The 25,781-nt window shown below is 49.5% G+C and overlaps 1 protein-coding gene and 1 long non-coding RNA gene across 3 annotated transcripts in view; one reads left to right on the plus strand and one right to left on the minus strand.

The window, feature by feature from the left end:
- The first annotated feature begins 1,124 nt into the window (after nucleotides 1-1,124).
- LOC137092085 (zinc finger protein with KRAB and SCAN domains 7-like) overlaps nucleotides 1,125-25,781 on the plus strand; it is a 133,328-nt gene continuing 108,671 nt past the window's right edge. The window contains exons 1-2 of the mRNA XM_067456358.1: nucleotides 1,125-1,750; nucleotides 1,781-1,823. Coding sequence (XP_067312459.1) covers nucleotides 1,125-1,750; nucleotides 1,781-1,823 — 669 coding nt within the window. The remainder of the gene's footprint in view (nucleotides 1,751-1,780; nucleotides 1,824-25,781) is intronic.
- LOC137092358 (uncharacterized) lies at nucleotides 16,044-18,499 on the minus strand. Of its 2 annotated transcripts, XR_010908233.1 has the most exons (5): nucleotides 17,967-18,499; nucleotides 17,720-17,880; nucleotides 16,580-16,657; nucleotides 16,325-16,387; nucleotides 16,044-16,230 (listed from the first exon to the last, which is right to left on the minus strand). It is a non-coding gene; the product is annotated as an uncharacterized lncRNA (long non-coding RNA). The 2 variants fall into 2 exon arrangements; XR_010908232.1 differs by having other exon boundaries at nucleotides 17,720-18,499.

Genomic DNA, 25,781 nt, shown 5'->3' on the forward strand with positions numbered 1-25,781 from the left:
TGAAGTAGGTGATATTTCTGTGGAGGTGCACAGCTGCATGAGATCCGTCGGTGAGGGAGCATTTTCCCCAGTCTGTGGAGTAGCGAAGCGCACATGGGTTCTGGCAGGACTACGAAACAATGTGGGTGTAGAGTAGAAAGTGGGAACAGGAGGTGGTGGTCTGGGTGGTTGTGGGGTTTGTTGCACTGGGACCCAGTTGGGTGTCGCAATGTCGGGAGGATCAATTACCACAAAAGTCGATGGTGGTGGGGGGGTATTGGCCATGGTTGCTGTGTGTATGGAAATGGAATGGGCAATGGTGAAATGTAAAAATAAAAAAAAATATGTAATTGTGGCAAGGGGGGCGTGGTTCAGCGAGGTCTGCAGCGGGAGAGAGAGCCGCGGGACGAGCGGTAAGTGAGTGGGTTGGACGCAGATTAATAACACCTGTCTCTTGTTCCAGTAATGAGCGCGGAGAGGGGATAAAACGCCAGCGGAACCAGAGGACAGAGAGAGAGAGAGCCGGACTGTTGACGCGAACCCCAGAGACTGAGTTAACCGGAAGCGCCGACCCGGAAGTGATCGTTGTGTTGAGAGAAAAGCACACCATTGAGTGTGCTGATGTGTTTTGAGAATTATAATAAACAGAAAGCGTCAACAGTCCAACCGACTCTTCCTTCCTTCTATACGAACTTTGTTACACTGGTGCCGAAACCCGGGAAGGAAGTAGGACCGTGCCGCCGCCATGCAAATGCCCTCCGCCACGCCATTTGCGGACATTATCAACTCCCTCGCGGTCCTCCACCAAGACCAACATCAGGCCATGCTGGACCTTCGGGCGGACCAGGAGCGCCGCTTCGCGGCGATAGTCCAAGGCCAGCAAGAGGACCGCGAGCGGTTCCGGAGCTGGATGGATCGGGAGGTTCGCGCTGAGGCCGCCGGGCTGGCCAGCGCATCGGTTCATGTGCCCCTCCACAAGATGGGGCCGGAAGACGACCCGGAGGCCTTCATTGATCTGTTGCAGAAGGCCGCGGAGGCCTGCGGGTGGCCCCGGGCACAGTGGCCGGTGCACCTCATCCCGCTACTATCCGGAGAAGCCCAGGCGGCCGCGCAACAACTACCGGTCGCGAACCTCCTGAAATACGATGACCTCAAGAGGGCCATCCTTCAGCGGGTCGACCGGACCCCGGAGCAACACCGGCAGCGGTTCCGCTCCATGGAGTGGGGTGAGGCGACCCTTCGCAATGGCCCAACAGCTCCGGGACGCGTGCCGCAGATGGCTCTTGGCCGGCGGAAGCGACGTGGACCATATTGTCGATCTGGTGGTGCTGGAGCAGTTCATCGCTCGGCTCCCAAGGAAGACCGCCGAGTGGGTCCAGTGCCACCGGCCCACGTCGCTGGAGACGGCCATCAACTTGGCGGAGGACCACCTGGTGGCATGCCCGGGGGTCGGCGAGCCCCCGCTAACCTCTCACTCTCTCTCTCCCCCCTCTGTTTCTCCCTCTCGCCCTGTCCCTCTCCCCAGGTCCCGCCCTCCAGGCCCTCCTCGCGTCCCCCCCAGAGGCCGGGGTGGGATGGGCCTAGGACCGTCCGGGAGTTCGCGGGCTCCGCCCAGGGGGGCGGGGCCGCTGGGGGCTGGTGGTGACAATGGCTCTGGTTCCGCCCCCTCCCCGCGCTCATTCTCCAACCCACTCCCCGCCGCCGGGGCTGGGCTGGCCTGCTGGCGGTGCGGTGATCCGGATCATTTTGTGGACCGATGTCCGATGATGGACATCGGAACAATGATCCGGATCCCGAGCGTCCAGCGGACCACCCCCGATCAAGCAGGAGAGTACCAAATTCCTGTGAGTATCAAGGGGGGTACATATCAGGCCTTGGTGGATTCAGGATGTAACCAAACCTCGATCCATCAAAGCCTGATGCAGCCTGGGGCATTGGATACAAGCCGCATGGTTAAGGTGCGGTGTGTGCATGGGGATGTGGTGGAATATCCGGTTGTCCCGGTCACGATACAGTTTCGGGGGAAAAAGCATAATGTAGAGGTCGCGGTTAGTCCACACCTCCGGCATCCGCTAATTCTGGGGACGAATTGGCCCGCCTTTCCGGCTTTATTGGGGTCGTTATGCGCGGATGCCGCTTGGGAGAAAAAGGCGAGGAGGGGGGCGGCGCGAGTGCAGCTTGGGGAGACTGAGACGGGACCCTCGGGGACAGCTTCAGAGGAACCGAGCGGGATCGAGAGACTGAATCTCTCGGACCGCGATGACTTTCCTCTGGAGCAGTCACAAGATGAGACCCTCAAAAATGCCTTCCAGCAGGTCGGATCGATTGACGGCCAGTCTCTCCAACCTGCCTTGCCTGTCTCGTATCCTTATTTTGCCATAATAAAGGATCGGTTGTATCGAGTGACCCAAGACACTCAGACAAAGGTAGATACAACCCAGTTGTTAGCACCAAAGAGCCGCCGGGAAATGCTTTTCCAGGCGGCTCACTGTAATCCAATGGCGGGCCACCTGGGACAGGCGGCCACGCTGATTTGCCTCATGACCCGATTTTTTTGGCCAGGCATTCATGACAATGTGCGCAGGTGGTGCGCGTCTTGTCCGGAATGTCAGTTGGTGAATCCACTGGCCGCCCCAAAAGCGCCATTGCGCCCCCTTCCATTAATGCAGGTCCCCTTCGAGAGAATTGCGATGGACCTCATCGGGCCATTAGAGCGATCCGCACGCGGGCATCGTTTTGCGTTAGTCATCGTGGACTACGCAACACGATATCCGGAAGCAGTGGCTCTCCGCAACATCTCCGCGAAGAGTGTTGCGGACGCACTGTTTTGATTAATATCCCGAGTGGGGATTCCGAAAGAAATCCTCACTGATCAAGGCACGGCGTTTATGTCACGCACGTTAAGCGAACTCTACGGATTATTGGGCATTAAATCCATTTGAACAAGCGTCTATCACCCACAAACAGACGGCTTGGTCGAACGATTTAATCGCACTCTTAAATCCATGATCCGGAAGTTCGTACAGGAAGACGCCAAAAATTGGGATCGGTGGTTAGAACCCCTCTTATTTGCCGTGCGGGAGGTTCCACAAGCCTCCACGGGGTTTTCCCCCTTCGAGCTTCTCTACGGACGGCAGCCCCGGGGGGTGCCGGACGTCCTGCGAGAAACTTGGGAGGAGGGACCTTCTTTGGCCAAGAACGAAATTCAGTACGTGCTGGACTTGCGAACAAAACTCCACACACTGGGGCGGCTATCCAGGGAGAATTTGTTACAAGCCCAGGACCGCCAAAGCCGGTCATACAACAGGGGTACGAAGCTACGCAAATTCACACCGGGAGAGAAAGTGCTCGTTCTACTCCCTACGTCGAGCTCGAAATTAATGTCAAAGTGGCAGGGGCCGTTTGAGGTCGCACGACAGGTAGGAGAGCTCGATTATGAAGTGATACGATCCGATAGGAATGGGGCGCGTCAAATATATCACCTCAACCTGCTTAAGAAATGGAATGAGGTGGAATCAGTGTTGTTGGCAACGGTGATCGGGGGAGAGGATGATCTCGGGCCAGAGGCGAGCATTAAAGCACAATCGGTCGCGCTGGCCCCTGGTGGAGATCACCTCTCACCGTTCCAACTCACTGATTTATCAAAACTACAGGCGGAGTTCGCTGACGTGTTCTCGCCCCTACCGGGACGTACCGACTTGATTCAGCACCATATCGAGACCGAGCCGGGCGTGGTGGTTTGCAGCCGGCCGTATCTTTTGCCTGAACACAAGAAAAAGGTAGTTCAGGAAGAATTAGGGGCAATGCTCGACATGGGAGTAATCGAGGAGTCCAACAGTGACTGGGCGAGCCTGATAGTTTTGGTCCCCAAAACCGACGGCTCGGTCAGGTTCTGTGTGGACTACCGCAAGGTGAACGCAGTGTCGAAATTCGACGCATATCCAATGCCGCGGGTTGACGAGTTGCTGGATCGGTTGGGCATGGCTCGATTTTATTCAACACTGGACTTAACAAAGGGCTATTGGCAGATCCCCTTGTCTCCATTGTCCAAAGAAAAGACAGCTTTCACCACGCCGTTTGGATTGCACCAATTTGTCACGCTTCCTTTCGACTTGTTCGGGGCGCCCGCGACCTTCCAGCGACTCATGGATAGGATTTTGCGTCCCCATGCCGCATATGCTGCTGCATATCTGGATGACATCGTGATTTATAGTCACGATTGGCAGCGGCATATGCAGCATGTTAGGGCGGTCCTGAGGTCGCTGAGGGGAGCGGGGCTCACGGCCAACCCAAAGAAGTGTGCGATTGGGCGGGTGGAAGTAAGGTATCTGGGTTTCCACTTGGGTCATGGACAGGTGCGTCCCCAAATTGATAAGACTGCCGCATTTGCAACCTGTCCGAGGCCCAAGACCAAAAAGGAGGTAAGACAGTTCTTGGGGCTGGCGGGATATTACAGACGGTTTATACCAAATTATTCGGACCTCACCAGCCCTTTGACTGATCTTACTAGAAAGGGGCTACCAGATACGGTCCAGTGGACGGAGCCGTGTCAACAGGCTTTTACCCGAGTTAAGGCTGCTCTATGTGGCGGGCCGCTTTTACACTCCCCTGACTTTTCTCTCCCTTTCTTGTTGCAGTCTGACGCGTCGGACAGGGGGCTGGGCACAGTCCTGGCCCAGGAGGTGGAGGGGGGAGAGCGGCCGGTGCTGTACATTAGCCGTAAGCTCTCCAAGAGGGAAGCTAAGTACAGCACCATAGAGAAGGAGTGTCTGGCCATCAGGTGGGCCGTTCTCACCCTCCGCTACTACCTCCTGGGGCGGGAGTTCACCCTCTGTTCGGACCACGCTCCTCTCCAATGGCTCCACCGCATGAAGGATACCAACGCGCGGATCACCCGTTGGTATCTAGCTCTTCAGCCGTTTAAGTTCAAGGTGGTCCACAGGCCGGGTGCTCAGATGGCTGTGGCCGATTTCCTCTCCAGAAATGGGGGGGGGGGGGGGGGGGGCTGCAGGCCGGATGGCTCCCCGGCCTGAGTCGGGCGGTGGGGGTATGTGGCAAGGGGGGCGTGGTTCAGCGAGGTCTGCAGCGGGAGAGAGAGCCGCGGGACGAGCGGTAAGTGAGTGGGTTGGACGCAGATTAATAACACCTGTCTCTTGTTCCAGTAATGAGCGCGGAGAGGGGATAAAACGCCAGCGGAACCAGAGGACAGAGAGAGAGAGAGCCGGACTGTTGACGCGAACCCCAGAGACTGAGTTAACCGGAAGCCGGAAGTGCCGACCCGGAAGTGATCGTTGTGTTGAGAGAAAAGCACACCATTGAGTGTGCTGATGTGTTTTGAGAATTATAATAAACAGAAAGCGTCAACAGTCCAACCGACCCCCGTGTCCTCTTTCTTCCTTCTATACGAACTTTGTTACAGTAATGAAATTACTATTGGGCCTGTCTCAATTTCTTCTCCCCAAAATAACTAACTACAATGAGGTTACAATTTCATTTTCCAGAAAAGGAAATACAATGGGTCTGGGGAGTGTTTTTTTTTTTTTTCAATGGGAACCCAAATAACAAACTACAACATGGTGACACACTCCAGCCAAAAAACTGATATTACTACTTTTCATGAAAATAAATGCACTAAGGTTTTTTTCTTTTTCTTTTTTCTTTTTTTTTCTTTCAATGGGCACCAAAGTAACAAACTACAAAATGGTGGCACACTTCAGCCAAAAAACTGATATTTACCACTTTTCATGAAAATAAATGCACAAGGATTTTTTTTTTTTTTTCACAATTTGACCAAACTGTAGTGTGTGGTGTGCTGGTTCATATGCTTTCCTTTAGCTGAAGTACTTGAAACAGAGGTCAATCAGAATTAAAGGAATCAGTTCAGTTCAAAGTTCAAACGTTTTACAAAAAGAGTTCCAAGTCGAATTTGTTATAATCACAGCAGTGTCTTCAAACCATCAGAGAATCAAACAACCATAAGAAAAACAAATCAGTTCAAAGTGATACTATAATATACACACTTTCAGATGACAAGTTTTCAAGTCCCTGTTCGGGTGCCACTTCTGTAACGGTGATGGCCCGATAAATAAATTCACACAAAAAAAACAACAACTAATTAGTTAATTTAGATTTAGGTAAGTTAGTTCGGGCGCCAGACAGGCAATCCTGTCAGTATTTTGTAATGCAAATAACCCAGATAGTTCAAGTCACACGTTACATAAATCAACTCAAGATAAAGTTACAAATAAAGGTAAAGCTCAGGATAAACATCACAAAAGACATATGGTGTAGTTTAGAAGAAATGTATTTCACAAAAGGAAAATTAAAGAAAAAAGATAACAAAGAATCCTCAATTCTCACTGATAACCACATCAAACATAGTACCAAACTGAATTCAAATTAATTTCTATTTCAAAAGTCCCAGACTCCTGATTTCACAAACACCATAAGAAACTCAGTAAAATTTGGGGCAAAGAAAAGTAATGGCGAAACAAACTGAAGTCAAAGAAAAAAACAACCAACAAATAAATAAATCATAGCAGGTGAAAAATAAAATGAAAATAGAGAAACATTACTCACGTATTACTTTGAAAGTAACAACTAAGGGAAAGTGTGGAAAGTGCTGAGGTGAATTATGTGGGTGGATGCGGGGAAAGATCAACTGGTGTGTACATCGAGAAGCCACGACTTTCAGCAATGGCGAGACCCTTTTCCAGCAACTGCAACAGACGATCGTCAATCCAGCTGGTTTTAAACGCTCAGCGCGGGAGACTTCTTGACTTTGAGAGTCTGTTGTATCCTCCCGCGTCCTCTCCAGCAATGGCCTAGCGTCCAGTGCACTGAAGGATAACGTCACCTGCCGTCGCCCAGGTAAGTGGAAATGCTCACCTTCACATTTCTCTTATGTTTTCGTAAAGCGAACACCACCGAAACAGTTCTCCAATTTAACACGGAGTTCTTGGCTGTTTGTCAGCCCACATGAATTGAGGCTACAAGGTTCTCACCTCTCTCGCACTCCAACACAATCTCACCCACCACTCTAAAACAAAACTCTTTCCTCCTCTTCCGTTTCGTTCTCCCTTTTATGCGATTACCTCATTTCCTTTTACCATTTGGTAAACGGAAATGGGTGAAGATTATATTTGTTGTTGTTTTGTTTTTGTTTAATTTCAGCTTTGTTACAAATCAATCAATCAATCAATCAATCAATCAATTAATCTGTATTTGTATAGCACCTTCCAACAACCAAAAGGAGAACCAAGGTGCTTTGCATTTAAAACAGAAGAACATCTACAATATATAATATATAAATACATTAAGCAATAACCAAAGGAAGAGTTACATAAAATACAAAACAAAAACAACAACAAAAAAACAACAAAACAAAAAACAAAGTGACACAGTGCTACAGTGTGTTAAAGGCCAGTCTAAATAAATGCGATTTTTAACCTGGACTTGAACAGGGCCAGGTCTGTAAGAACATGCAGGTCTACAGGTAAAGTGTTCCAGAGTTTAGGATCAGCAAAAGCAAATGAACAATCACTCCGCTGCTTGTACATTGTAGATGACATACAGATCCTTCTAAAAAAATTAGCATATGTGATAAAAGTTATTTAATTATTTTCCATAATGTAATGATAAAAATTAAACTTTCATATATTTTAGATTCATTGCACACCAACTGAAATATTTCAGGTCTTTTATTGTTTTAATACTGATGATTTTGGCATACAGCTCATGAAAACCCCAAATTCCTATCTCGAAAAATTAGCATACCATGAAAAGGTTCTCTAAACGAGCCATTAATCTAATCATCTGAATCTACTAATTAACTCTAAACACCTGCAAAAGATTCCTGAGGCTTTTAAAAACTCCCAGCCTGGTTCTTTACTCATAACCGCAATCATGGGTAAGACCAGAACAGAAGACCATCATTAACACCCTCAAGCGAGAGGGTAAGACACAGAAAGAAATCTCTGAACGAATAGGCTGTTCCCAGAGTGCTGTATCAAGGCACCTCAGTGGGAAGTCTGTGGGAAGGAAAAAGTGTGGCAAAAAACACTGCTCAACGAGAAGAGGTGACCGGACCCTAAGGAAGATTGTGAAGAAGGACCGATTTCCAGACCTTGGGGGATCTGCGGAAGCAGTGGACTGAGTCTGGAGTAGAAACATCCAGAGCCACTGTGCACAGGCGTGTGCAGGAAATGGGCTACAAGTGCCGCATTTCCTTGGTCAAGCCACTTTTGGGCTACAGAGAAGCAGCACTGGACTGTTGCTCAGTGGTCCAAAGTACTTTTTTCGGATGAAAGAAAATTTTGCATGTAATTCGGAAATTAAGGTGCTAGAGTCTGCAGGAAGACTGGGGAGAAGGAAATGCCAAAATGCCTGAAGTCTAGTGTCAAGTACCCACAGTCAGCTGCTGGTGTTGGTCCACTGTCTTTTTTTCAAGGGCAGGGTCAATGCAGCTAGCTTAAGGAGCTTTTGGAGCACTTCATGCTTCCATCTGCTGAAAAGGTTTATGGAGATGAAGATTTTGTTTTTCAGCACGACCTGGCACCTGCTCACAGTGCCAAAATCACTGGTAAATGGTTTACTGACCATGGTATTACTGTGCTCAATTGGCCTGCAAACTCTCCTGACCTGAAACCCATAGAGAATCTGTGGGATATTGTGAAGAGAAAGCTGAGAGACGCAAGAGCCAACACTCTGGATGAGCTTAAGGCCGCTATCGAAGCATTCTGGGCCTCCATAACACCTCAGCAGTGCCAGAGGCTGATTGCCTCCATGCCACGCCGCATTAAAGCAGTCATTTCGCAGTAATTTCTGCAAAAGGATTCCCGACCAAATATTGAGTGCATAACTGAACATAATTATTTGAAGGTTGACTTTTTTTGTCTTAAAAACACTTTTATTTTATTGTTCGGATGAAATATGCTAATTTTTTGAGATAGGAACTTCGGGGTTTTCATAAGCTGTATGTCAAAATCATCAGTATTAAAACAATAAAAGACCTGAAATATTTTAGTTGGTGTGCAATGATTCTAAAATATATGAAAGTTAAATTTTTATCATAACATTATGGAAAATAATGAACTTCATCACAATATGCTATTTTTTTTAGATGGACCTATATATATATAGGACATTAATATTCAGAATTGGTAAATATTTGCATACATCTATGACTATTTTAGACAATTTTTTGTGATTGTTAAAAATCACAATCATTCATAGAACTTTCATAGCAGACTTAATTTGATTGCTGTCTCAGTAATCAAAGTGTTTAATTTTGTCTCAGTTTCCTCCTTGGGATGAGAAAGCAAATGAAAAAATATTTACAGTAAGGTCTTATATCTTAAGTTTTACCAAACAGTATAATGTCTGAAAGGCAACAGCAACTGACAGAATAAAACACAAAACAGGTTTAATTTTATTAAGATTAATTTTGTATACTGTAAAGCACATATCCTTTTGACGTTTTTTAACATTGCAGGACCTGAGGGTTGTTCCTGAGCCAAAACAGATGTACAGTAATTGGGCAGGAATTGTTGAAATGTCCAGTAATTAAATGCTAAGTGTGTAATACTCTGGGACATTTGCTGACCTCTGTCAGCTTGACTCTGGCTTGTGTTCACCATCCTGAATGTGCTATGAATTTAGGATTTGCACCTGCTCAAGAAAGTAATGAAGCAAATAGAAATCCTTTTGTTGAATCCATGGTCAACCCTGTCAACACACCCATGTGGGGCCCATAAGGGTTGGATATGGGCTGGTGAGTGGGCCCCAACTGGGCTGCCCAGATGGGGCCCAGTTAGTTTTGTCCGGGGGTTCCATGGTGGCCCCATGTGGGCAAGCCCAGATGGGCTGAAGGTGGGCTTCATATGGGCCCTAGCTAAAACCCACATGGGCAACCCAGATTTCTCCCATCTGGGGCCCACACTACCTGGACCCCATGTGGGCTGATTATGGGCCCCTGCTATTCTACCCATAATGGGCTAACAATTTCATTTTGGGCACTTATTTTACAGTCAGCCCATAGTTCTTTAACCCTTGTAAGGTGTACATTTTATTTTTACATCCAATATTACCAGCTATTTTATTAGACCCTTTATTAACCCACCACATTATTAGTCTTTTAAATCAATACAGCCTTAACAATTTATGTAAGACATACTTAACAGAAGTTTACTTTATACAATGTAAACAGATGTATACTTTACTCAATTACTAATTATATAATTTATGGTTCATATATGCCATTTACCAGTGAGATCACATTTATGATAATTTAATTTTTTTTGTGAGAAACCAAGGAAATTCAATTGAAATTAAAAATAGAAATAAGACTTTCATTACTAGTGATTATTTCTTAGAACTTAATCAGAATAGGTGAAAGTGCTTGAAATGTGACAATTTTGTAACTTTGTGTGGGAATAGTTGGTGCAGAGACAACACGTGCAGACATGCACACATACACACACAGAGATGCAGACGTTTTGGGGGGTGTACCGTGAGCAGTCATTAAAAATAAGTAATTTTTTATATTCTTTACTGAAAATGAGCCAAGGCCAGTGAGCATAATAAAAAGCTAATTTTTTCTTTTAGCAGACATTGAAAACAGGTCCCACAGACCCAAACACCTTGGGTTAAAAAAGCTACAATAACAACAAGACCAGTAATACAATGAATTCCCTTTTTATTTCAGTAAAATTAAGAAAACATTAAGAAAACGTCTCAGGTTACGTATGTAACCCTAGTTCCCTGAGGGAACGAGACGCTGCGTCGAAACGCTGTGAGAACGCCTCTGCGTTAATGCGTCGTGAAGCGCCTGTAGAACCATTCCATCTGAAAAAAGATCGATCGTCGGCGTGATGACGTCATCGACCGGAAGCTATAAAACGTCCGTGAAAACAAACAGGAACTAACTTCTGATAAAGCCTGAAGTAAGTGATCACGGACACGCCGGGAGTATGGCAAAGCGACGCAGCGTCTCGTTCCCTCAGGGAACTAGGGTTACATACGTAACCTGAGACGTTCCCTTTCGGGGAACTCGAGCTGCGTCGAAACGCTGTGAGAACGCTTATACCCACATCGCCATAGGACCAAGTGTCTCGTATGTGTGAAGCCGAAGCGCACACGGTTACGAGAGTACCTGTGCCCCTACTGTAGATGCCAGGTCTAGTTCATAGAACCTGACGAAGGTAGAAGGAGACGACCATCCGGCCGCGTTGCAAATATCGTGGAGGGAAGCCCCCGACAAGAGTGCTTTAGAAGCAGCCATACCCCTGGTTGAGTGCGCCCGGACAGCCAGAGGAGATGGCTGCCCGGTAGCTTCATAAGCAAGTGAGATGGCCTCGACCACCCACTTGCTCATCCTCTGCTTGGATACTGGAGCCCCCTTCTTAGGGGGTCCAAAGCAAACAAACAATTGTTCTGATTTTCTCCACAGGGCAGCTCTGTGGACATAAGTATCCAGTGCCCTCACAGGGCACAGCAGATTTAACCTTTCCTGGTCTGACGTCATAAATGGAGGAGGACAGAAGGCTTGTAGAGTGATGGGGCCCCGTGGGCTCGTAGGAACCTTGGGGACATAACCCGGCCTGGGATGCAGAAATGCTTTCACCATCCCTGGCGCAAACTCTAGACATGAGGGCCCTACTGACAGGGACTGAATATCTCCTATCCTTTTAAGAGATGAAATGGCCAAAAGGAAGATAGTTTTTAAGGTGAGGAACTTATCCGAAACCTCCTCCAGAGGTTCGAACGGAGGTCCGGACAAGCCCCTCAAAACAATGGCCAAGTCCCATGCTGGGACCCTCGAGTGCATAACTGGCCTCAACCTTAATGTGCCACGAAGGAAGCGTGTAATTAGAGGGTGTCTTCCCAAAGACACTCCACTGCAAGGGACGTGGAAGGCACCCAAGGCCGCCACGTACACCTTAAGTGTGGAGGGGGTCAACCCTGCAGAGAACCTCTCCTGCAGGAACTCCAGCACTGTACCAACCGGGCAGTTAACTGGATCCCACTGGCGTTCTCTGCACCAAGCTGAGAAAAGTCTCCATTTCAAAGCGTACAGCTTCCTTGTGGACGGAGCTCTGGAGTGTAGGATGGTCTCCACGACCTCGGTCGAGAGACCTTCCTCTATGAGCCTAGCCCCCTCAGAGGCCAGGCCCACAGTTTCCACATCTCCGGGCGTGGGTGCAGGAATCTCCCGCCCGCCTGAGAGAGTAGATCCCTCCTGATCGGAATCTCCATTGGAGAGCCTACCAGGAGAGATATTAGGTCCGAAAACCATACTCGGGTCGGCCAGTTCGGAGCCACTAGAAGTACCTGGGCCCCGTCCCGGCGTACCCTCTCCAGAACTCCTGGAAGCAAGACAATCGGGGGGAAGGCGTACAGAGGCAGCCTCGGCCACTCCTGTACCATGGCATCCAGCCCCAGCGGGGCCGGATGGGTCAGAGAAAACCACTGCGGGCAGTGAGAATTCTCCGCCGAAGCGAACAGGTCTATCTCTGCCTTCCCATAAACCTTCCAAAGGAGCTCCACCACCTCTGGGTGGAGTCTCCAGTCCCCGGGCCTCGGCCCCTGTCTCGACAGGCTGTCTGCTTCCTGATTCAGGGCCCCCGGGATATATACTGCCCTGATTGACAGCAATTTCCCTTGGGCCCACAGGAGGATCCGATGTGCCAATTTGTCCAACGGACGAGACCTCAGACCCCCCTGGTGATTTATATAGGCCACCACGGACGTGTTGTCTGTTCTGACTAGTACATGGTGGCCCCTGAGGTCGGGCAGGAACATCTCTAGCCGATTTATGTGCCAGTGCCGCTGATGTTCCTGCCATAGACCCTGGGATGAGCGACCACTCATGGTCGCCCCCCAGCCCGTGAGAGAGGCGTCTGTCGTTAGCGTTACGCGACGAACATGAGCCCCCAACACGGGACCCTGAGATAAAAACCCCGGGTTTTTCCACATGACCAGAGCACGTAGGCATCGCCGCGTGACTTTGATCGTGCGGAGCGGATTTCCCCTCGGGGAGAACCCTTTTGTTTTGAGCCACCACTGCAGTGGCCTCATGTACAGTAGGCCAAAAGGTATCACGTTGGACGCTGCTGCCATGAGACCTAACAGTTTCTGGAACCGTTTCACAGTGACGGCTCGGCCTAGCTTCTGTTCTTTGGCGGCTGCCAGGATCGATGCTATGCGTGTTGGCGATAATTGCGCCCGCATAATTACCGAATCCCAGTTCACACCTAGAAAAGTGGTTCTCTGAGCCGGAGAAAGCACACTCTTCTTGGCGTTCAGCCTCAACCCCAGCTTCGACATATGGGCGAGAACAGCATCTCGATGCTGAACCGCCATCTGCTCTGTATTCGCTAGAATCAGCCAGTCGTCGATATAGTTCAGTATGCGGATGCCCTGTAGACGCAGCGGCGCCAGAGCTGCATCCACACACTTGGTGAACGTGCGGGGTGACAGTGCTAGACCGAAGGGAAGTACACGATATTGGTATGCCTCTCCCCCGAAGGCAAACCTCAGGAACTTCCTGTGATGTGGAAGGATGGAGACATGAAAATACGCATCTTTGAGGTCTATGGTGACAAACCAATCCTCCGATCTGACCTGCGCTACAATCTGTCTGAGTGTAAGCATCTTGAATTTGAGCTTGGCCACCGAGCGATTCAATAGCCGCAGATCTAATATCGGGCGTAAGCCCCCATCCTTCTTCGGCACGATGAAGTAACGGCTGTAAAAGCCAGACTCCCTGCTGGGAGGGGAAACCCTCTCTATAGCCCCTTTTTGCAGGAGTGTCTCTACTTCCTGTGCCATTACCAGAGCCTGCTCCGGGCCCACCTCTGTAGGTAGGACACCGCAGAAAGGAGGTGGCCGACTCTTGAATTGAATGGCGTACCCCCTTTCTACTATCTGCAGGACCCAACGAGATATATTTGATAGACGTTTCCATTCGTCTAGAAAATCTACTAAGGGAACCAGCCTCTCGAGGCTGGCCTCTGGTGTATTTTGAGCAGCAAATACAGTGCCCTGAAGCGGCGGACCGGCAGGGAACGACTGACTTGACTGCTCGGGGACCCCCCGGAGGGGGTGCGGACCACCCTCGGGTGGCCCGCGGAGACCGACTGCGCCCCGGCATTGCGGCGGGGTTGGCAGCGCGGCCCCCCGAGGGTGCCGTAGGGAAGCGGGTACCGTTAGCAGGGGTAAACACCGCTTCCCTATGGGGGGAACCACCCTCAGCGTCCTGACGCTTCTGGCGTCAGGAACGCTTCGACGAGGCCTTCTTGGCGATCAGGACTGTCCGCAGATCAGCCCTGCCCCTCGAAGGCCTCGCCTGAGAGCGCCGCCCCTCGTCCCCGCGCTGAGGGGGAGCTCGAGCGGCGACGCTCTGCTTTTGTTGTGACCTGTGAGCGGAGCTCGTACTCGGCTTGGGCTGCCTGATGTCAGCGGCAGCCCCAGGGACCTGGACCCGGAGAGGGAGAAACTGCTTTAGCGCCGCAGCTTGTTTCTTTGACTCCTGGAACCTCTCGGTGACAGTATGTACTGCGTCACCGAAGAGGCCACCAGGAGACAGCGGCGCGTCGAGCAGGAAGCTTTTCTCCCTCTCCTTGATTTCAGTGGGGTTGAGCCATAAATGTCTCTCCGTAGCCACCAATGCTGCCATAGAGCGGCCAACACATCTGGCCGTCTCTTTGGTGGCCCGGAGAGTTAGATCAGCTGCTGTTCTTAGCTCATTTATGACATCACCCCCCACTTCATCACGTCCATCTAAGTCCCTGAGCAGGTCAGCCTGATAAGCCTGCATTATAGCCATGGTATGCAGGCATGCAGCAGCCTGACCTGCCGCCGAGTACGCTTTGCCCACCATTGCCGACGTTGTCTTTAATGGTCTGGTGGGCAAAGTCGGGGCCTTAAGGGACGATGCCGAGGAAGGCGAGAGATGGCTCGCGAGCGTCTCTTCTACCTTTGGCATCGCCCCATAACCGTAGTGCTTCAGCCCCATGATGTTACTGTAGACCGAAGTCTGTGGGCTGAACACACGGTATGATGCCGGTCTCCTCCATGATGTTGCCACCTCGGTGTGCAAATCATGGAAGAATGGCAGGCCCCGCCGCTGAGGTTCTGAAGCGCGAGCGGGCAGGAATCTTTCATCTAACTTGCTAGATCTTTTTCTTCCTGCCTCAGATCTCTCTACGGGCCAGTCAATATTTAATCTGGCCACGGCTCGCGTTAGAACCTCAACGAGCTCCTCACTCGCAGGGGACTGAAGTGGCGAATCTTCAGTCGCGATGCTCTCAACGTCCACCTCCTCGGAGCTGGATAGTTGGAGCACCGGCGGCTCTCTCGGGGGGGAAGAAACCGCAATGCGTGCTTCCAAGCCCCGAGAAGAACCGCTGGATGGAGCAGGTGAGGGCAGAGATAAGGCAGCGCCCGTCTCAAACCCCTCTGCAACATCCAATTGTGAACCCCACGACTGCAGCCTCCGCTCTGCCTCGGCAGCAGCGGGACCAGAGCCGCGGGGAACACGAGCCGAGGCACCCTCCTCGAAGAGTGCCCGGCGGGAGCGCAGCGTTCTCAGTGGCATACGCTCACAGTGCTCGCAAGCAGCCCCCTCGAGGGCTGCCTGGGCATGCTGCGCTCCCAAGCAGGCAACACAAAGAGAGTGTGTATCCCCACTCGTGATGTAGCGTGGGCAGGGATGAACACACCTCTTAAAGTTACTGCTTTCACTCGCCATTTCTCTATCTATTTATTTTCTCTTTTTTGTAAATATAAGGAATATTTAACAAAGGGTGGAAAAACTCTTTCAATAGACAGACAAAAACACCAAATAGACAGACAGGTTCACACAGATCGCTTGCTGAAGGCTCAGAAGCTAGTTCCTGTTTGTTTTCACGGACGTTTTATAGCTTCCGGTCGATGACGTCATCACGCCGACGATCGATCTTTTTTCCGATGGAATGGTTCTACAGGCGCTTCACGACGCATTAACGCAGAGGCGTTCTCACAGCGTTTCGACGCAGCTCGAGTTCCCCGAAAGGGAACTTGTGTTCAGTGTTCCTCACTGTCAGACAGGATTAGTTACTTTCCACCTCAAATGAACCTGAAGCCTGAATTCCTTGATGGGTGCCTGTCGATTACCCCCCCAGTCCCTAGCATCAATGAGCCATCTGGAGACTGCCTTCTCCGCATCTTTACGGGTGATTTGGCTGGTCATGGCGTTTTTCTTTAAGCCTCCTGCAAGAAACAAATATAATGGTCACTTACTTTATATGTGCCAACACAACTCTCAGCCAGGACTGTAAAGAAAACTATGTATAGAAAAGAAGACCTGAGGTTGGATGGAGGCCGTGGAGGTAAAATCACAGATCTGAGGGTGGATGGAGCCGGTGTGCTGTAAAAACAAAACAAAAAAAAAGAATAACAAATTTGAAATAACTAATTATGTTGTGTTGGTTTAGCACAAAAAACTTTTATGCAAAAAATCAGACATTATGAATTTTTAAATACATTGTGGGACAGTCACTTTTTTAAAAACACACACAGGTACTAAGTATGTTTTTGTTGTACAACCGAACATACTGACCTGAGGGTGGATAGAGGTGAAGGCCTGATGGAGTTGCCGGACCAATTGTCGTCATCCTCATCCGACAAAATAATTTGCCTAGAAGTGTATAATATACAAGCACAATCAATGAGTTAAATCAGTGAGTTCTTTTATCAAAGTATAATATATATATATATATATATATATATATATATATATATATATATATATATATATATATATATATATATATATATATATATAAAACACCTGTGAGTTGCTTTGTTCCGCAAAGAAGATATTCTGAAGAATGTTTGTAGCCAAGCAGATCAAACATTCTTCAAAATATATTTGTGAGGGTGAGTATGACAATTTTCACTTATGTGTGAACTATCCCTTTAACAAAACTCCCACAAAACTTGTCCTCCTGTGTCATTGGGAAATACAATTTTAAATAAATAAATGTAGGAAAAACCCTGGAATGTTAATGTTTGGTGATTTATGGTATAAATCTGGGCGCATGTTTACAAAATATAATTAAATAACCACCTTAATGTGTAATGTTGACATTTGTTTTATTTTGACATGAAAACTTACATGTTAAGGGAGCAAACTGGCCCAAAATCTCAAAATTGATCACTGCATGAAAAAACGATGTTGTCTTGTCTTAAGAGGTGAATTCAAAGCATATCAGCCTCTCTGAAGTTACACGCGCGGTCCCGCGAGGATAACAAGGCAGGACACCATAACCGATAAAACTTTGCTGACATTGACGTGGACTTTCATCAGTGTTTTTACTTTAATGGTAACGTTAAATGCAACAAGTGCAAACAGTACAATTCCACCAGCTGATAAAAGAGTAGAAATTGTCATTTTACAGCTTACTAATGCCTGTTCGACTCCCTTGCTAAGAAGTTTACAACCAAATATGTTACTTCAAAACAATATCTTTAGTCAGCCATTCAAAAAAAAAAAGCTTAATTGCTACTGGCTTAATAACGTACATTAAACTCGTCTGTTCATCACCATTCTTTAGGTCTAACGTTAAGCTATAACGTTACCTCACGCGGTTTACGTTTAAAGCTATGTTCCTCTTAACTAATACTTTCCAAAAAAAACTTTTGGTTAACATCATCATGCGGTAAAATCCTCCCCAAGGTTATTATAAGAGGCTCTTACCTGCCTTCTGTCCACACGAGACACCGTTGAACTCGAGGATCCTTAACGGACAGCAGACTGTACTACTCAAAAGGCGGCAAAGATGTTGCTGGGCAGATTTTTTTGCTCGGTGATGGGGGTGGGGCTTTCCAGATTTGCGCTGCAGAGTGCGCACTGCTTGCCTTACAGTTTGAACATTTTGTGGGGAAATCGTTAGCAAACTTGTCTTTTGAAACTCTTTCAACATTCTTAGAGTTAAATTGGGTACCCTTAAGTAGCTTAAAGCTGCAGTCCGCAATTGGGTGCTCTAGAGGTTAATAAACTGCACGCTTGCGGAAAGAACACAGCTATTTCATCTGTTTATGTCTATGACGAGCCACGCAGACACTGTGCTCCTCCGCAGCGATTCCGGCCTGAAATAGTCCCAATATAAACACTTATTATAAATGTATAATGATTTAGGGTAAGACAAAACACAGTTTGAATAAATAATTGTTGGATGGATTGCAAATTAATGTTGTACATTCTCATTATAGAATTTTTGTAAATCTTAAAAGACAAAAAATGTTACAGACAGCAGCTAATATAATAAAATGTGTATAAAAGTGGCCCTAGCCCAGAGCCTATATTGTAAAAAAAAAAAAAAAAATAGCATCCATATCTGACATATCAATTTTGATTGGAGCCCATCTACTGCCCATGTGGGGCCCAACAACAAAGCCCACTCTGAGCCCATGCCCAGCCGAAGCCCAACTAGCCCAAGCGAGGCCCATGTGGGCCCCAACTGGACGTGTTTGCAGGGAAGTTACCAGAAAAGAACATTATGCAAATTAAAAAGGCCTTGTGAGTGCATAAAATGTAATACAGCTCAAATGTAAAGTTTTTCCCCCCATCTTTGTACACATAAGAAAAACACTCAGCAGTGAGTAGTTGGATGCATTTGAGGCAACCTATCAGCTTTTCCCTTGGATGTCTAATCTGAAGTGAATATCCTGGAAGGCAAGGAACCAGCATTTTCCCCGTGGGTTTGCTGTCATAATCTTACACTATGGTCCATGGTTATACAAGCACAAAATTACATCTCCAAGACTAACAAAAAAAGGCTAGAGTCCCCTTTTTTGATAGCACTGTAGGGTAAAACAGAGACAATAACTCAATTACAAAGTGGAAGTCTTTGCTATGAATCTCCACAGTGCATTCAAGACTCTTTTTTATGAGATTATTGTGGTAATCTTGATGGGTTGAAGCCAGAAACTATTTGAGAGAATCTAAACATTGAGTGGTGTGAAGTATATATGTAGTGAAGCCCCTCATGGTGGTAAGAGTGACATGGCCCCTTTAAGAGCGTTCCTCCGTAGGCGGAAGTGTGCACATTAGGACATTTCCGCGTGCTTTATAAGATTGGGAGAGCGGTAGTTCGGGGAGGCGATCAGTTTGATTCTCCGGTTGAGTTTGCAGATTACTGCTCAAATAAGGTAATGATCATTGTTGCTTTCACTCTGCATCCTCTAACTTAGAAGCACCAACACAAATTTAGATTATCTTTTAATACAAGATAAGATATTTTAATATCTTTTTATCCTTTGTCTTTCTCTGTATAGGCTGTCTCCCTCGCGCTTGTGTGCGGGTGTTTGGTATTAGGTGCGAGGTAGGTTAGGTTGCTTCTGTTTGTTTGTATTTGGTGACCTGTTTTTAATGGTGTAGGCTTATTTTTAGGCTGATTAGGTTTTCTTGATGGTCGCGGGGCTGGTGAATGCATGGTTAAAGACCATTTGAAAATGGCGCTGTGTTGCCCTCCCAACCATTAACGCACTGGTAGGGTTTCTTTTAATGTGTTTTGAGTGATTTTTGTTGGGGAATGGCAATATTTATAGGTTATGAGTAACATGTGTTTTTGTTTCCTTTAGGAATTGCCATTTAATTGCCACTGCTGTCTTTCCTCCCCCATTTATTGTTTTATTTTGTTATATGTACTCCTTTTTTTTGGTTTTGTTATTTTGCCTGGTGTTGTTACTGGTATGAGTCAAAAGGGGCTGCCTAAATCAGTAATGGTTAGTGTCTGAGCATTGTTTTATTTTGTGAGAACCAACTAATTTCATTTCCCTTTCGGGGAACTCGAGCTGCGTCGAAACGCTGTGAGAACGCCTCTGTTTAAATGCGTCGTGAAGCGCCTGTAGAACCATTCCATCGGAAAAAAGATCGATCGTCGGCGTGATGACGTCATCGACCGGAAGCTATAAAACGTCCGCGAAAACAAACAGGAACTAGCTTCTGAGCCTTCAGCAAGCGATCTGTGTGAACCTGTCTGTCTATTTGGTGTTTTTGTCTGTCTATTATACTAGAAAGCAGAGATTTTCCACCCTTTTTGTTAAATATTCAATATATTAACAGAAAAAAGAGAAAATAAGATAGATAGAATGGCGAGTGAAAGCAGCAATTTCAGAAAGTGTGTTCCTCCCTGCCCACGCTACATCACGGGCGGGGATACACATCTTCTCTGTGTTGCATGCTTGGGAGCGCAGCATGCCCAGGCAGCCCTCGAGGGGGCTGCTTGCGAGCACTGTGAGCGTATGCCACTGAGAACGCTGCGCTCCCGCCGGGCACTCTTCGAGGAGGGTGCCTCGGCTCGTGTTCCCCGCGGCTCTGGTCCCGCTGCCGCCGAGGCGGAGCGGAGGCTGCAGTCGTGGGGATCACAATTGGATGTTGCAGAGGGGTTAGAGACGGGCGCTGCCTTATCTCTGCCCTCACCTGCTCCATCCAGCGGTTCTTCTCGGGGCATGGAAGCACGCATGGCGGTTTCTTCCCCCCCGAGAGAGCCGCCGGTACTTCATCTGTCCAGCTCTGAGGAGGTGGACGTTGAAAGTATCGATACTGAAGATTCGCCACTTCAGTCCCCTGCTAGTGAGGAGCTAGTTGAGGTTTTGACGCGAGCAGTGGCCAGGTTAAACATCGACTGGCCCACTGAAAGATCTGAGGCAGGAAGAAAACGTCATAGTAAGCTAGACGAACGCTTCCTGCCGTCTCGCGCATCAGAACCTCAGCGACGGGGCCTGCCGTTCTTCCACGATTTGCACACCGAGGTGGCAAGATCGTGGAAGAGACCGGCTTCATATCGTGTCTTCAGCCCGCAGACTTCGGTCTACAGCAATATTTGCGGGCTGAGACAGTATGGTTATGGGGCGATGCCAAAGGTTGAAGAGACGCTTGCGAGCCATCTCTCGCCTTCCTCGGCATCGTCCCTGAAGGCCCCGACTTTACCCACCAGACCTCTAAAAACAACGTCGGCGATGGTGGGTAAAGCGTACTCGGCGGCGGGTCAAGCGGCTGCATGCCTGCACACGATGGCTATCGTGCAGGCATACCAGGCTGACCTGCTGAGGGATTTGGACGGTAGTGATGCTGTGGGGGGTGATATTATCGCTGAATTAAGATCGTCAGCCGATCTAGCTCTCCGGGCCACCAAGGAGACGGCCAGATGTGTTGGCCGCTCCATGGCAGCATTGGTGGCTACGGAGAGGCATCTATGGCTAAACCCCACAGACATCAAGGAGAGGGAGAAAGCCTTTCTGCTTGATGCGCCGCTTTCTCCTGGAGGCCTCTTCGGTGACGCAGTTCACACTGTCACCGAGAGGTTCCAGGAGTCGAAAAAGCAAGCTGCGGCGCTCAAGCAGTTCCTCCCTCTCCGGGTCCAGGTCCCTGGGGCTGCTGCTGATACCACCAAGCAGCCCAAGCCGAGTACGAGCTCCTCCTACAGGGCTCAGCAGAAGCAGAGCGTCGCTGCCCGAGCTCCCCCTCAGCGTGGGGACGAGGGGCGGCGCTCTCAGACGAGGCCTTCGAGGGGCAGGGCTGATCTGCGGACAGTCCTGATCGCCAAGAAGGCCTCGTCGAAGCGTTCCTGACGCCAGAAGCGTCAGGACGCTGAGGGTGGTTCCCCCCGTAGGGAAACGGTGCTTACCCCTGCCTACGGTACCCGTTTCCCTACGGCACCCTCGGGGGGCCGCGCTGCCAACCCTGCCGCAATGCCGGGGCGCAGTCGGTCTCCGCGGGCCACCCGAGGGTGGTCCGCACCCCCTTCGGGGGGTCCCCGAGCAGTCAAGTCAGTTGTTCCCTGCCGGTCCGCCGCTTCAGGGCACTGTGCTTGTTGCTCAAAATACACCAGAGGCCAGCCTCGAGAGGCTGGTTCCCTTAGTAGATTTTCTAGACGAGTGGAAACGTCTACCAAATATATCTCGTTGGGTCCTGCAGATAATAGAAAGGGGGTACGCCATTCAATTCGGAAGTCGGCCACCTCCTTTCTCCGGTGTCCTGCCTACAGAGGTGGGCCCGGAGCAGGCTCTGGTAATGGCACAGGAAGTAGAGACACTCCTGCAAAAAGGGGCTATAGAGAGGGTTCCCCCTCCCAGCAGGGAGTCTGGCTTTTACAGCCGTTACTTCATCGTGCCGAAGAAGGATGGGGGCTTACGCCCGATATTAGATCTGCGGCTATTGAATCGCTCGGTGGCCAAGCTCAAATTCAAGATGCTTACACTCAGACAGATTGTAGCGCAGGTCAAATCGGAGGATTGGTTTGTCACCATAGACCTCAAAGATGCGTATTTTCATGTCTCCATCTTTCCACATCACAGGAAGTTCCTGAGGTTTGCCTTCGGGGGAGAGGCATACCAATATCGTGTACTTCCCTTCGGTCTAGCACTGTCACCCCGCACGTTCACCAAGTGTGTGGATGCAGCTCTGGCGCCGCTGCGTCTACAGGGCATCCGCATATTGAACTATATCGACGACTGGCTGATTCTAGCGAATACAGAGCAGATGGCGGTTCAGCATCGAGATGCTGTTCTCGCCCATATGTCGAAGCTGGGGTTGAGGCTGAACGCCAAGAAGAGTGTACTTTCTCCGGCTCAGAGAACCACTTTTCTGGGTGTGAACTGGGACTCGGTAATTATGCGGGCGCAATTATCGCCAACACGCATAGCATCGATCCTGGCAGCCGCCAAAGAACAGAAGCTAGGCCAAGCCGTCACTGTGAAACAGTTCCAGAAACTGTTAGGTCTCATGGCAGCAGCGTCCAACGTGATACCTTTTGGCCTACTGTACATGAGGCCACTGCAGTGGTGGCTCAAGACAAAAGGGTTCTCCCCGAGGGGAAATCCGCTCCGCACGATCAAAGTCACGCGGCGATGCCTACGTGCTCTGGTCATGTGGAAAAACCCGGGGTTTTTATCTCAGGGTCCCGTGTTGGGGGCTCTTGTTCGTCGCGTAACGCTAACGACAGACGCCTCTCTCACGGGCTGGGGGGCGACCATGAGTGGTCGCTCGTCCCAGGGTCTATGGCAGGAGCATCAGCGGCACTGGCACATAAATCGGCTAGAGATGCTCGCAGTGTTTCTTGCATTGAAACAGTTCCTGCCCGACCTCAGGGGCCACCATGTACTAGTCAGAACAGACAACACGTCCGTGGTGGCCTACATAAACCACCAGGGGGGTCTGAAGTCTCGTCCGTTGGACAAACTGGCACATCGGATCCTCCTGTGGGCCCAAGGGAAATTGCTGTCAGTCAGGGCAGTATATATCCCGGGGGCCCTGAATCAGGAAGCAGACAGCCTGTCGAGACAGGGGCCGAGGCCCGGGGAATGGAGACTCCATCCAGAGGTGGTGGAGCTCCTCTGGAAGGTTTATGGGAAGGCAGAGATAGACCTGTTCGCTTCGGCGGAGAATTCTCACTGCCCGCAGTGGTTTTCTCTGACCCATCCGGCCCCGCTGGGGCTGGATGCCATGGTACAGGAGTGGCCGAGGCTGCCTCTGTACGCCTTCCCCCCGATTGTCCTGCTTCCAGGAGTTCTGGAGAGGGTACGCCGGGACGGGGCCCAGGTACTTCTAGTGGCTCCGAACTGGCCGACCCGAGTGTGGTTTGCGGACCTGATATCTCTCCTGGAAGGCTCTCCGATGGAGATTCCGACCAGGAGGGATCTACTCTCTCAGGCGGGCGGGAGATTCCTGCACCCACGCCCAGAGATGTGGAAACTGTGGGCCTGGCCTCTGAGGGGGCTAGGCTCATAGAGGAGGGTCTCTCGGCCGAGGTCGTAGAGACCATCCTACACTCCAGAGCTCCGTCCACAAGGAAGCTGTACGCTTTGAAATGGAGACTTTTCTCAGCATGGTGCAGAGAACGCCAGTGGGATCCAGTTAACTGCCCGGTTGGTACAGTGCTGGAGTTCCTGCAGGAGAGGTTCTCTGCAGGGTTGACCCCCTCCACACTTAAGGTGTACGTGGCGGCCTTGGGTGCTGTCCACGTCCCTTGCAGTGGAGTGTCTTTGGGAAGACACCCTCTAATTACACGCTTCCTTCGTGGCACATTAAGGTTGAGGCCAGTTATGCACTCGAGGGTCCCGGCATGGGACTTGGCCATTGTTCTGAGGGGCTTGTCCGGACCTCCGTTCGAACCTCTGGAGGAGGTTTCGGATAAGTTCCTCACCCTAAAAACCATCTTCCTTTTGGCCATATCATCTCTTAAAAGGATAGGAGATATTCAGTCTCTGTCGGTAGAGCCCTCATGTCTAGAGTTTGCGCCAGGGATGGTGAAAGCATTTCTGCATCCCAGGCCGGGTTATGTCCCCAAGGTTCCTACGAGCCCACGGGGCCCCATCACTCTGCAAGCCTTCTGTCCTCCTCCATTTATGACGTCAGACCAGGAAAGATTAAATCTGCTGTGTCCTGTGAGGGCACTGGATACCTATGTCCACAGAGCTGCCCTGTGGAGAAAATCTGAACAATTGTTTGTTTGCTTTGGACCCCCTAAGAAGGGGGCCCCAGTATCCAAGCAGAGGATGAGCAAGTGGGTGGTCGAGGCCATTTCACTTGCTTATGAAGCTACCGGGCAGCCGTCTCCACTGGCTGTCCGGGCGCACTCAACCAGGGGTATGGCTGCTTCTAAAGCACTTTTGTCGGGGGCTTCCCTCCATGATATCTGTAACGCGGCCGGTTGGTCGTCTCCTTCTACTTTCGTCAGGTTCTACGAACTAGACCTGGCATCTACTGTAGGGGCACAGGTACTCTCGTAACCGTGTGCGCTTCGGCTTCACACATACGAGACACTTGGTCCTATGGCGATGTGGGTATAAGCGTTCTCACAGCGTTTCGACGCAGCTCGAGTTCCCCGAAAGGGAACGTCTCGGTTACGTATGTAACCCTAGTTCCCTGAGGGAACGAGACGCTGCGTCGCTTTGCCATACTCCCGGCGTGTCCGTGATCACTTACTTCAGGCTTTATCAGAAGTTAGTTCCTGTTTGTTTTCGCGGACGTTTTATAGCTTCCGGTCGATGACGTCATCACGCCGACGATCGATCTTTTTTCCGATGGAATGGTTCTACAGGCGCTTCACGACGCATTTAAACAGAGGCGTTCTCACAGCGTTTCGACGCAGCGTCTCGTTCCCTCAGGGAACTAGGGTTACATACGTAACCGAGACGTTTCTTCTTTTCTGTTTTTTTTGTTTTAGCGGATCACTGAGGGGTGCTGGTTGGATCGTTGGTGTGGACCCTTTGGGTGGATACTCCGGTTGCACTGCTTGTTCACTGTGTGTGTGTGTGTGGCTGTGTGTGTGTGTGTGTGTGTGTGTGTGGCTGTGTGTTTTTGAATATTCCTTTCACAGGCACATTTATGGGTGATTTTTCCTTATAGAGGTCTTGGAGTGGGCACGCTGGTGGCCGGTCAGTCCCCCTCGAGTGTCTGCTAGTTTTGAGTTTGTTTGTTTGTTTGTTTTCATAGTTGGTATTCTCTCTTTTAAAGGTGCAGCTTACCGTGTTTTTAAACCATAAAGAACGAATATATGGCTCATACTTTGTGAAAGAAATGTTAATAAATTCAGTCTTGTTGTTATTTTTGAGAAACACGTCTCTGTTCCTTTTTTTGGGTGGTCCACAACGAATCTGTGCTTAAGTTTGTCTAACATTCCCTGAGGAGAGTTTCAGGGTGGTGTAGTCTGGCTATATCTTATGCCCCCCCCCCCCCCCCCCCCCCGCGCTACAAACTGGCGTAGTCGGCAGGATACTGTGTGACTCAGTTTCAGTTTATTAGAGGATAACCC

Source organism: Pseudorasbora parva, chromosome 11 (assembly GCF_024679245.1).
Source record: "Pseudorasbora parva isolate DD20220531a chromosome 11, ASM2467924v1, whole genome shotgun sequence".
Classification (NCBI taxonomy): Eukaryota; Metazoa; Chordata; class Actinopteri; order Cypriniformes; family Gobionidae; genus Pseudorasbora; species Pseudorasbora parva.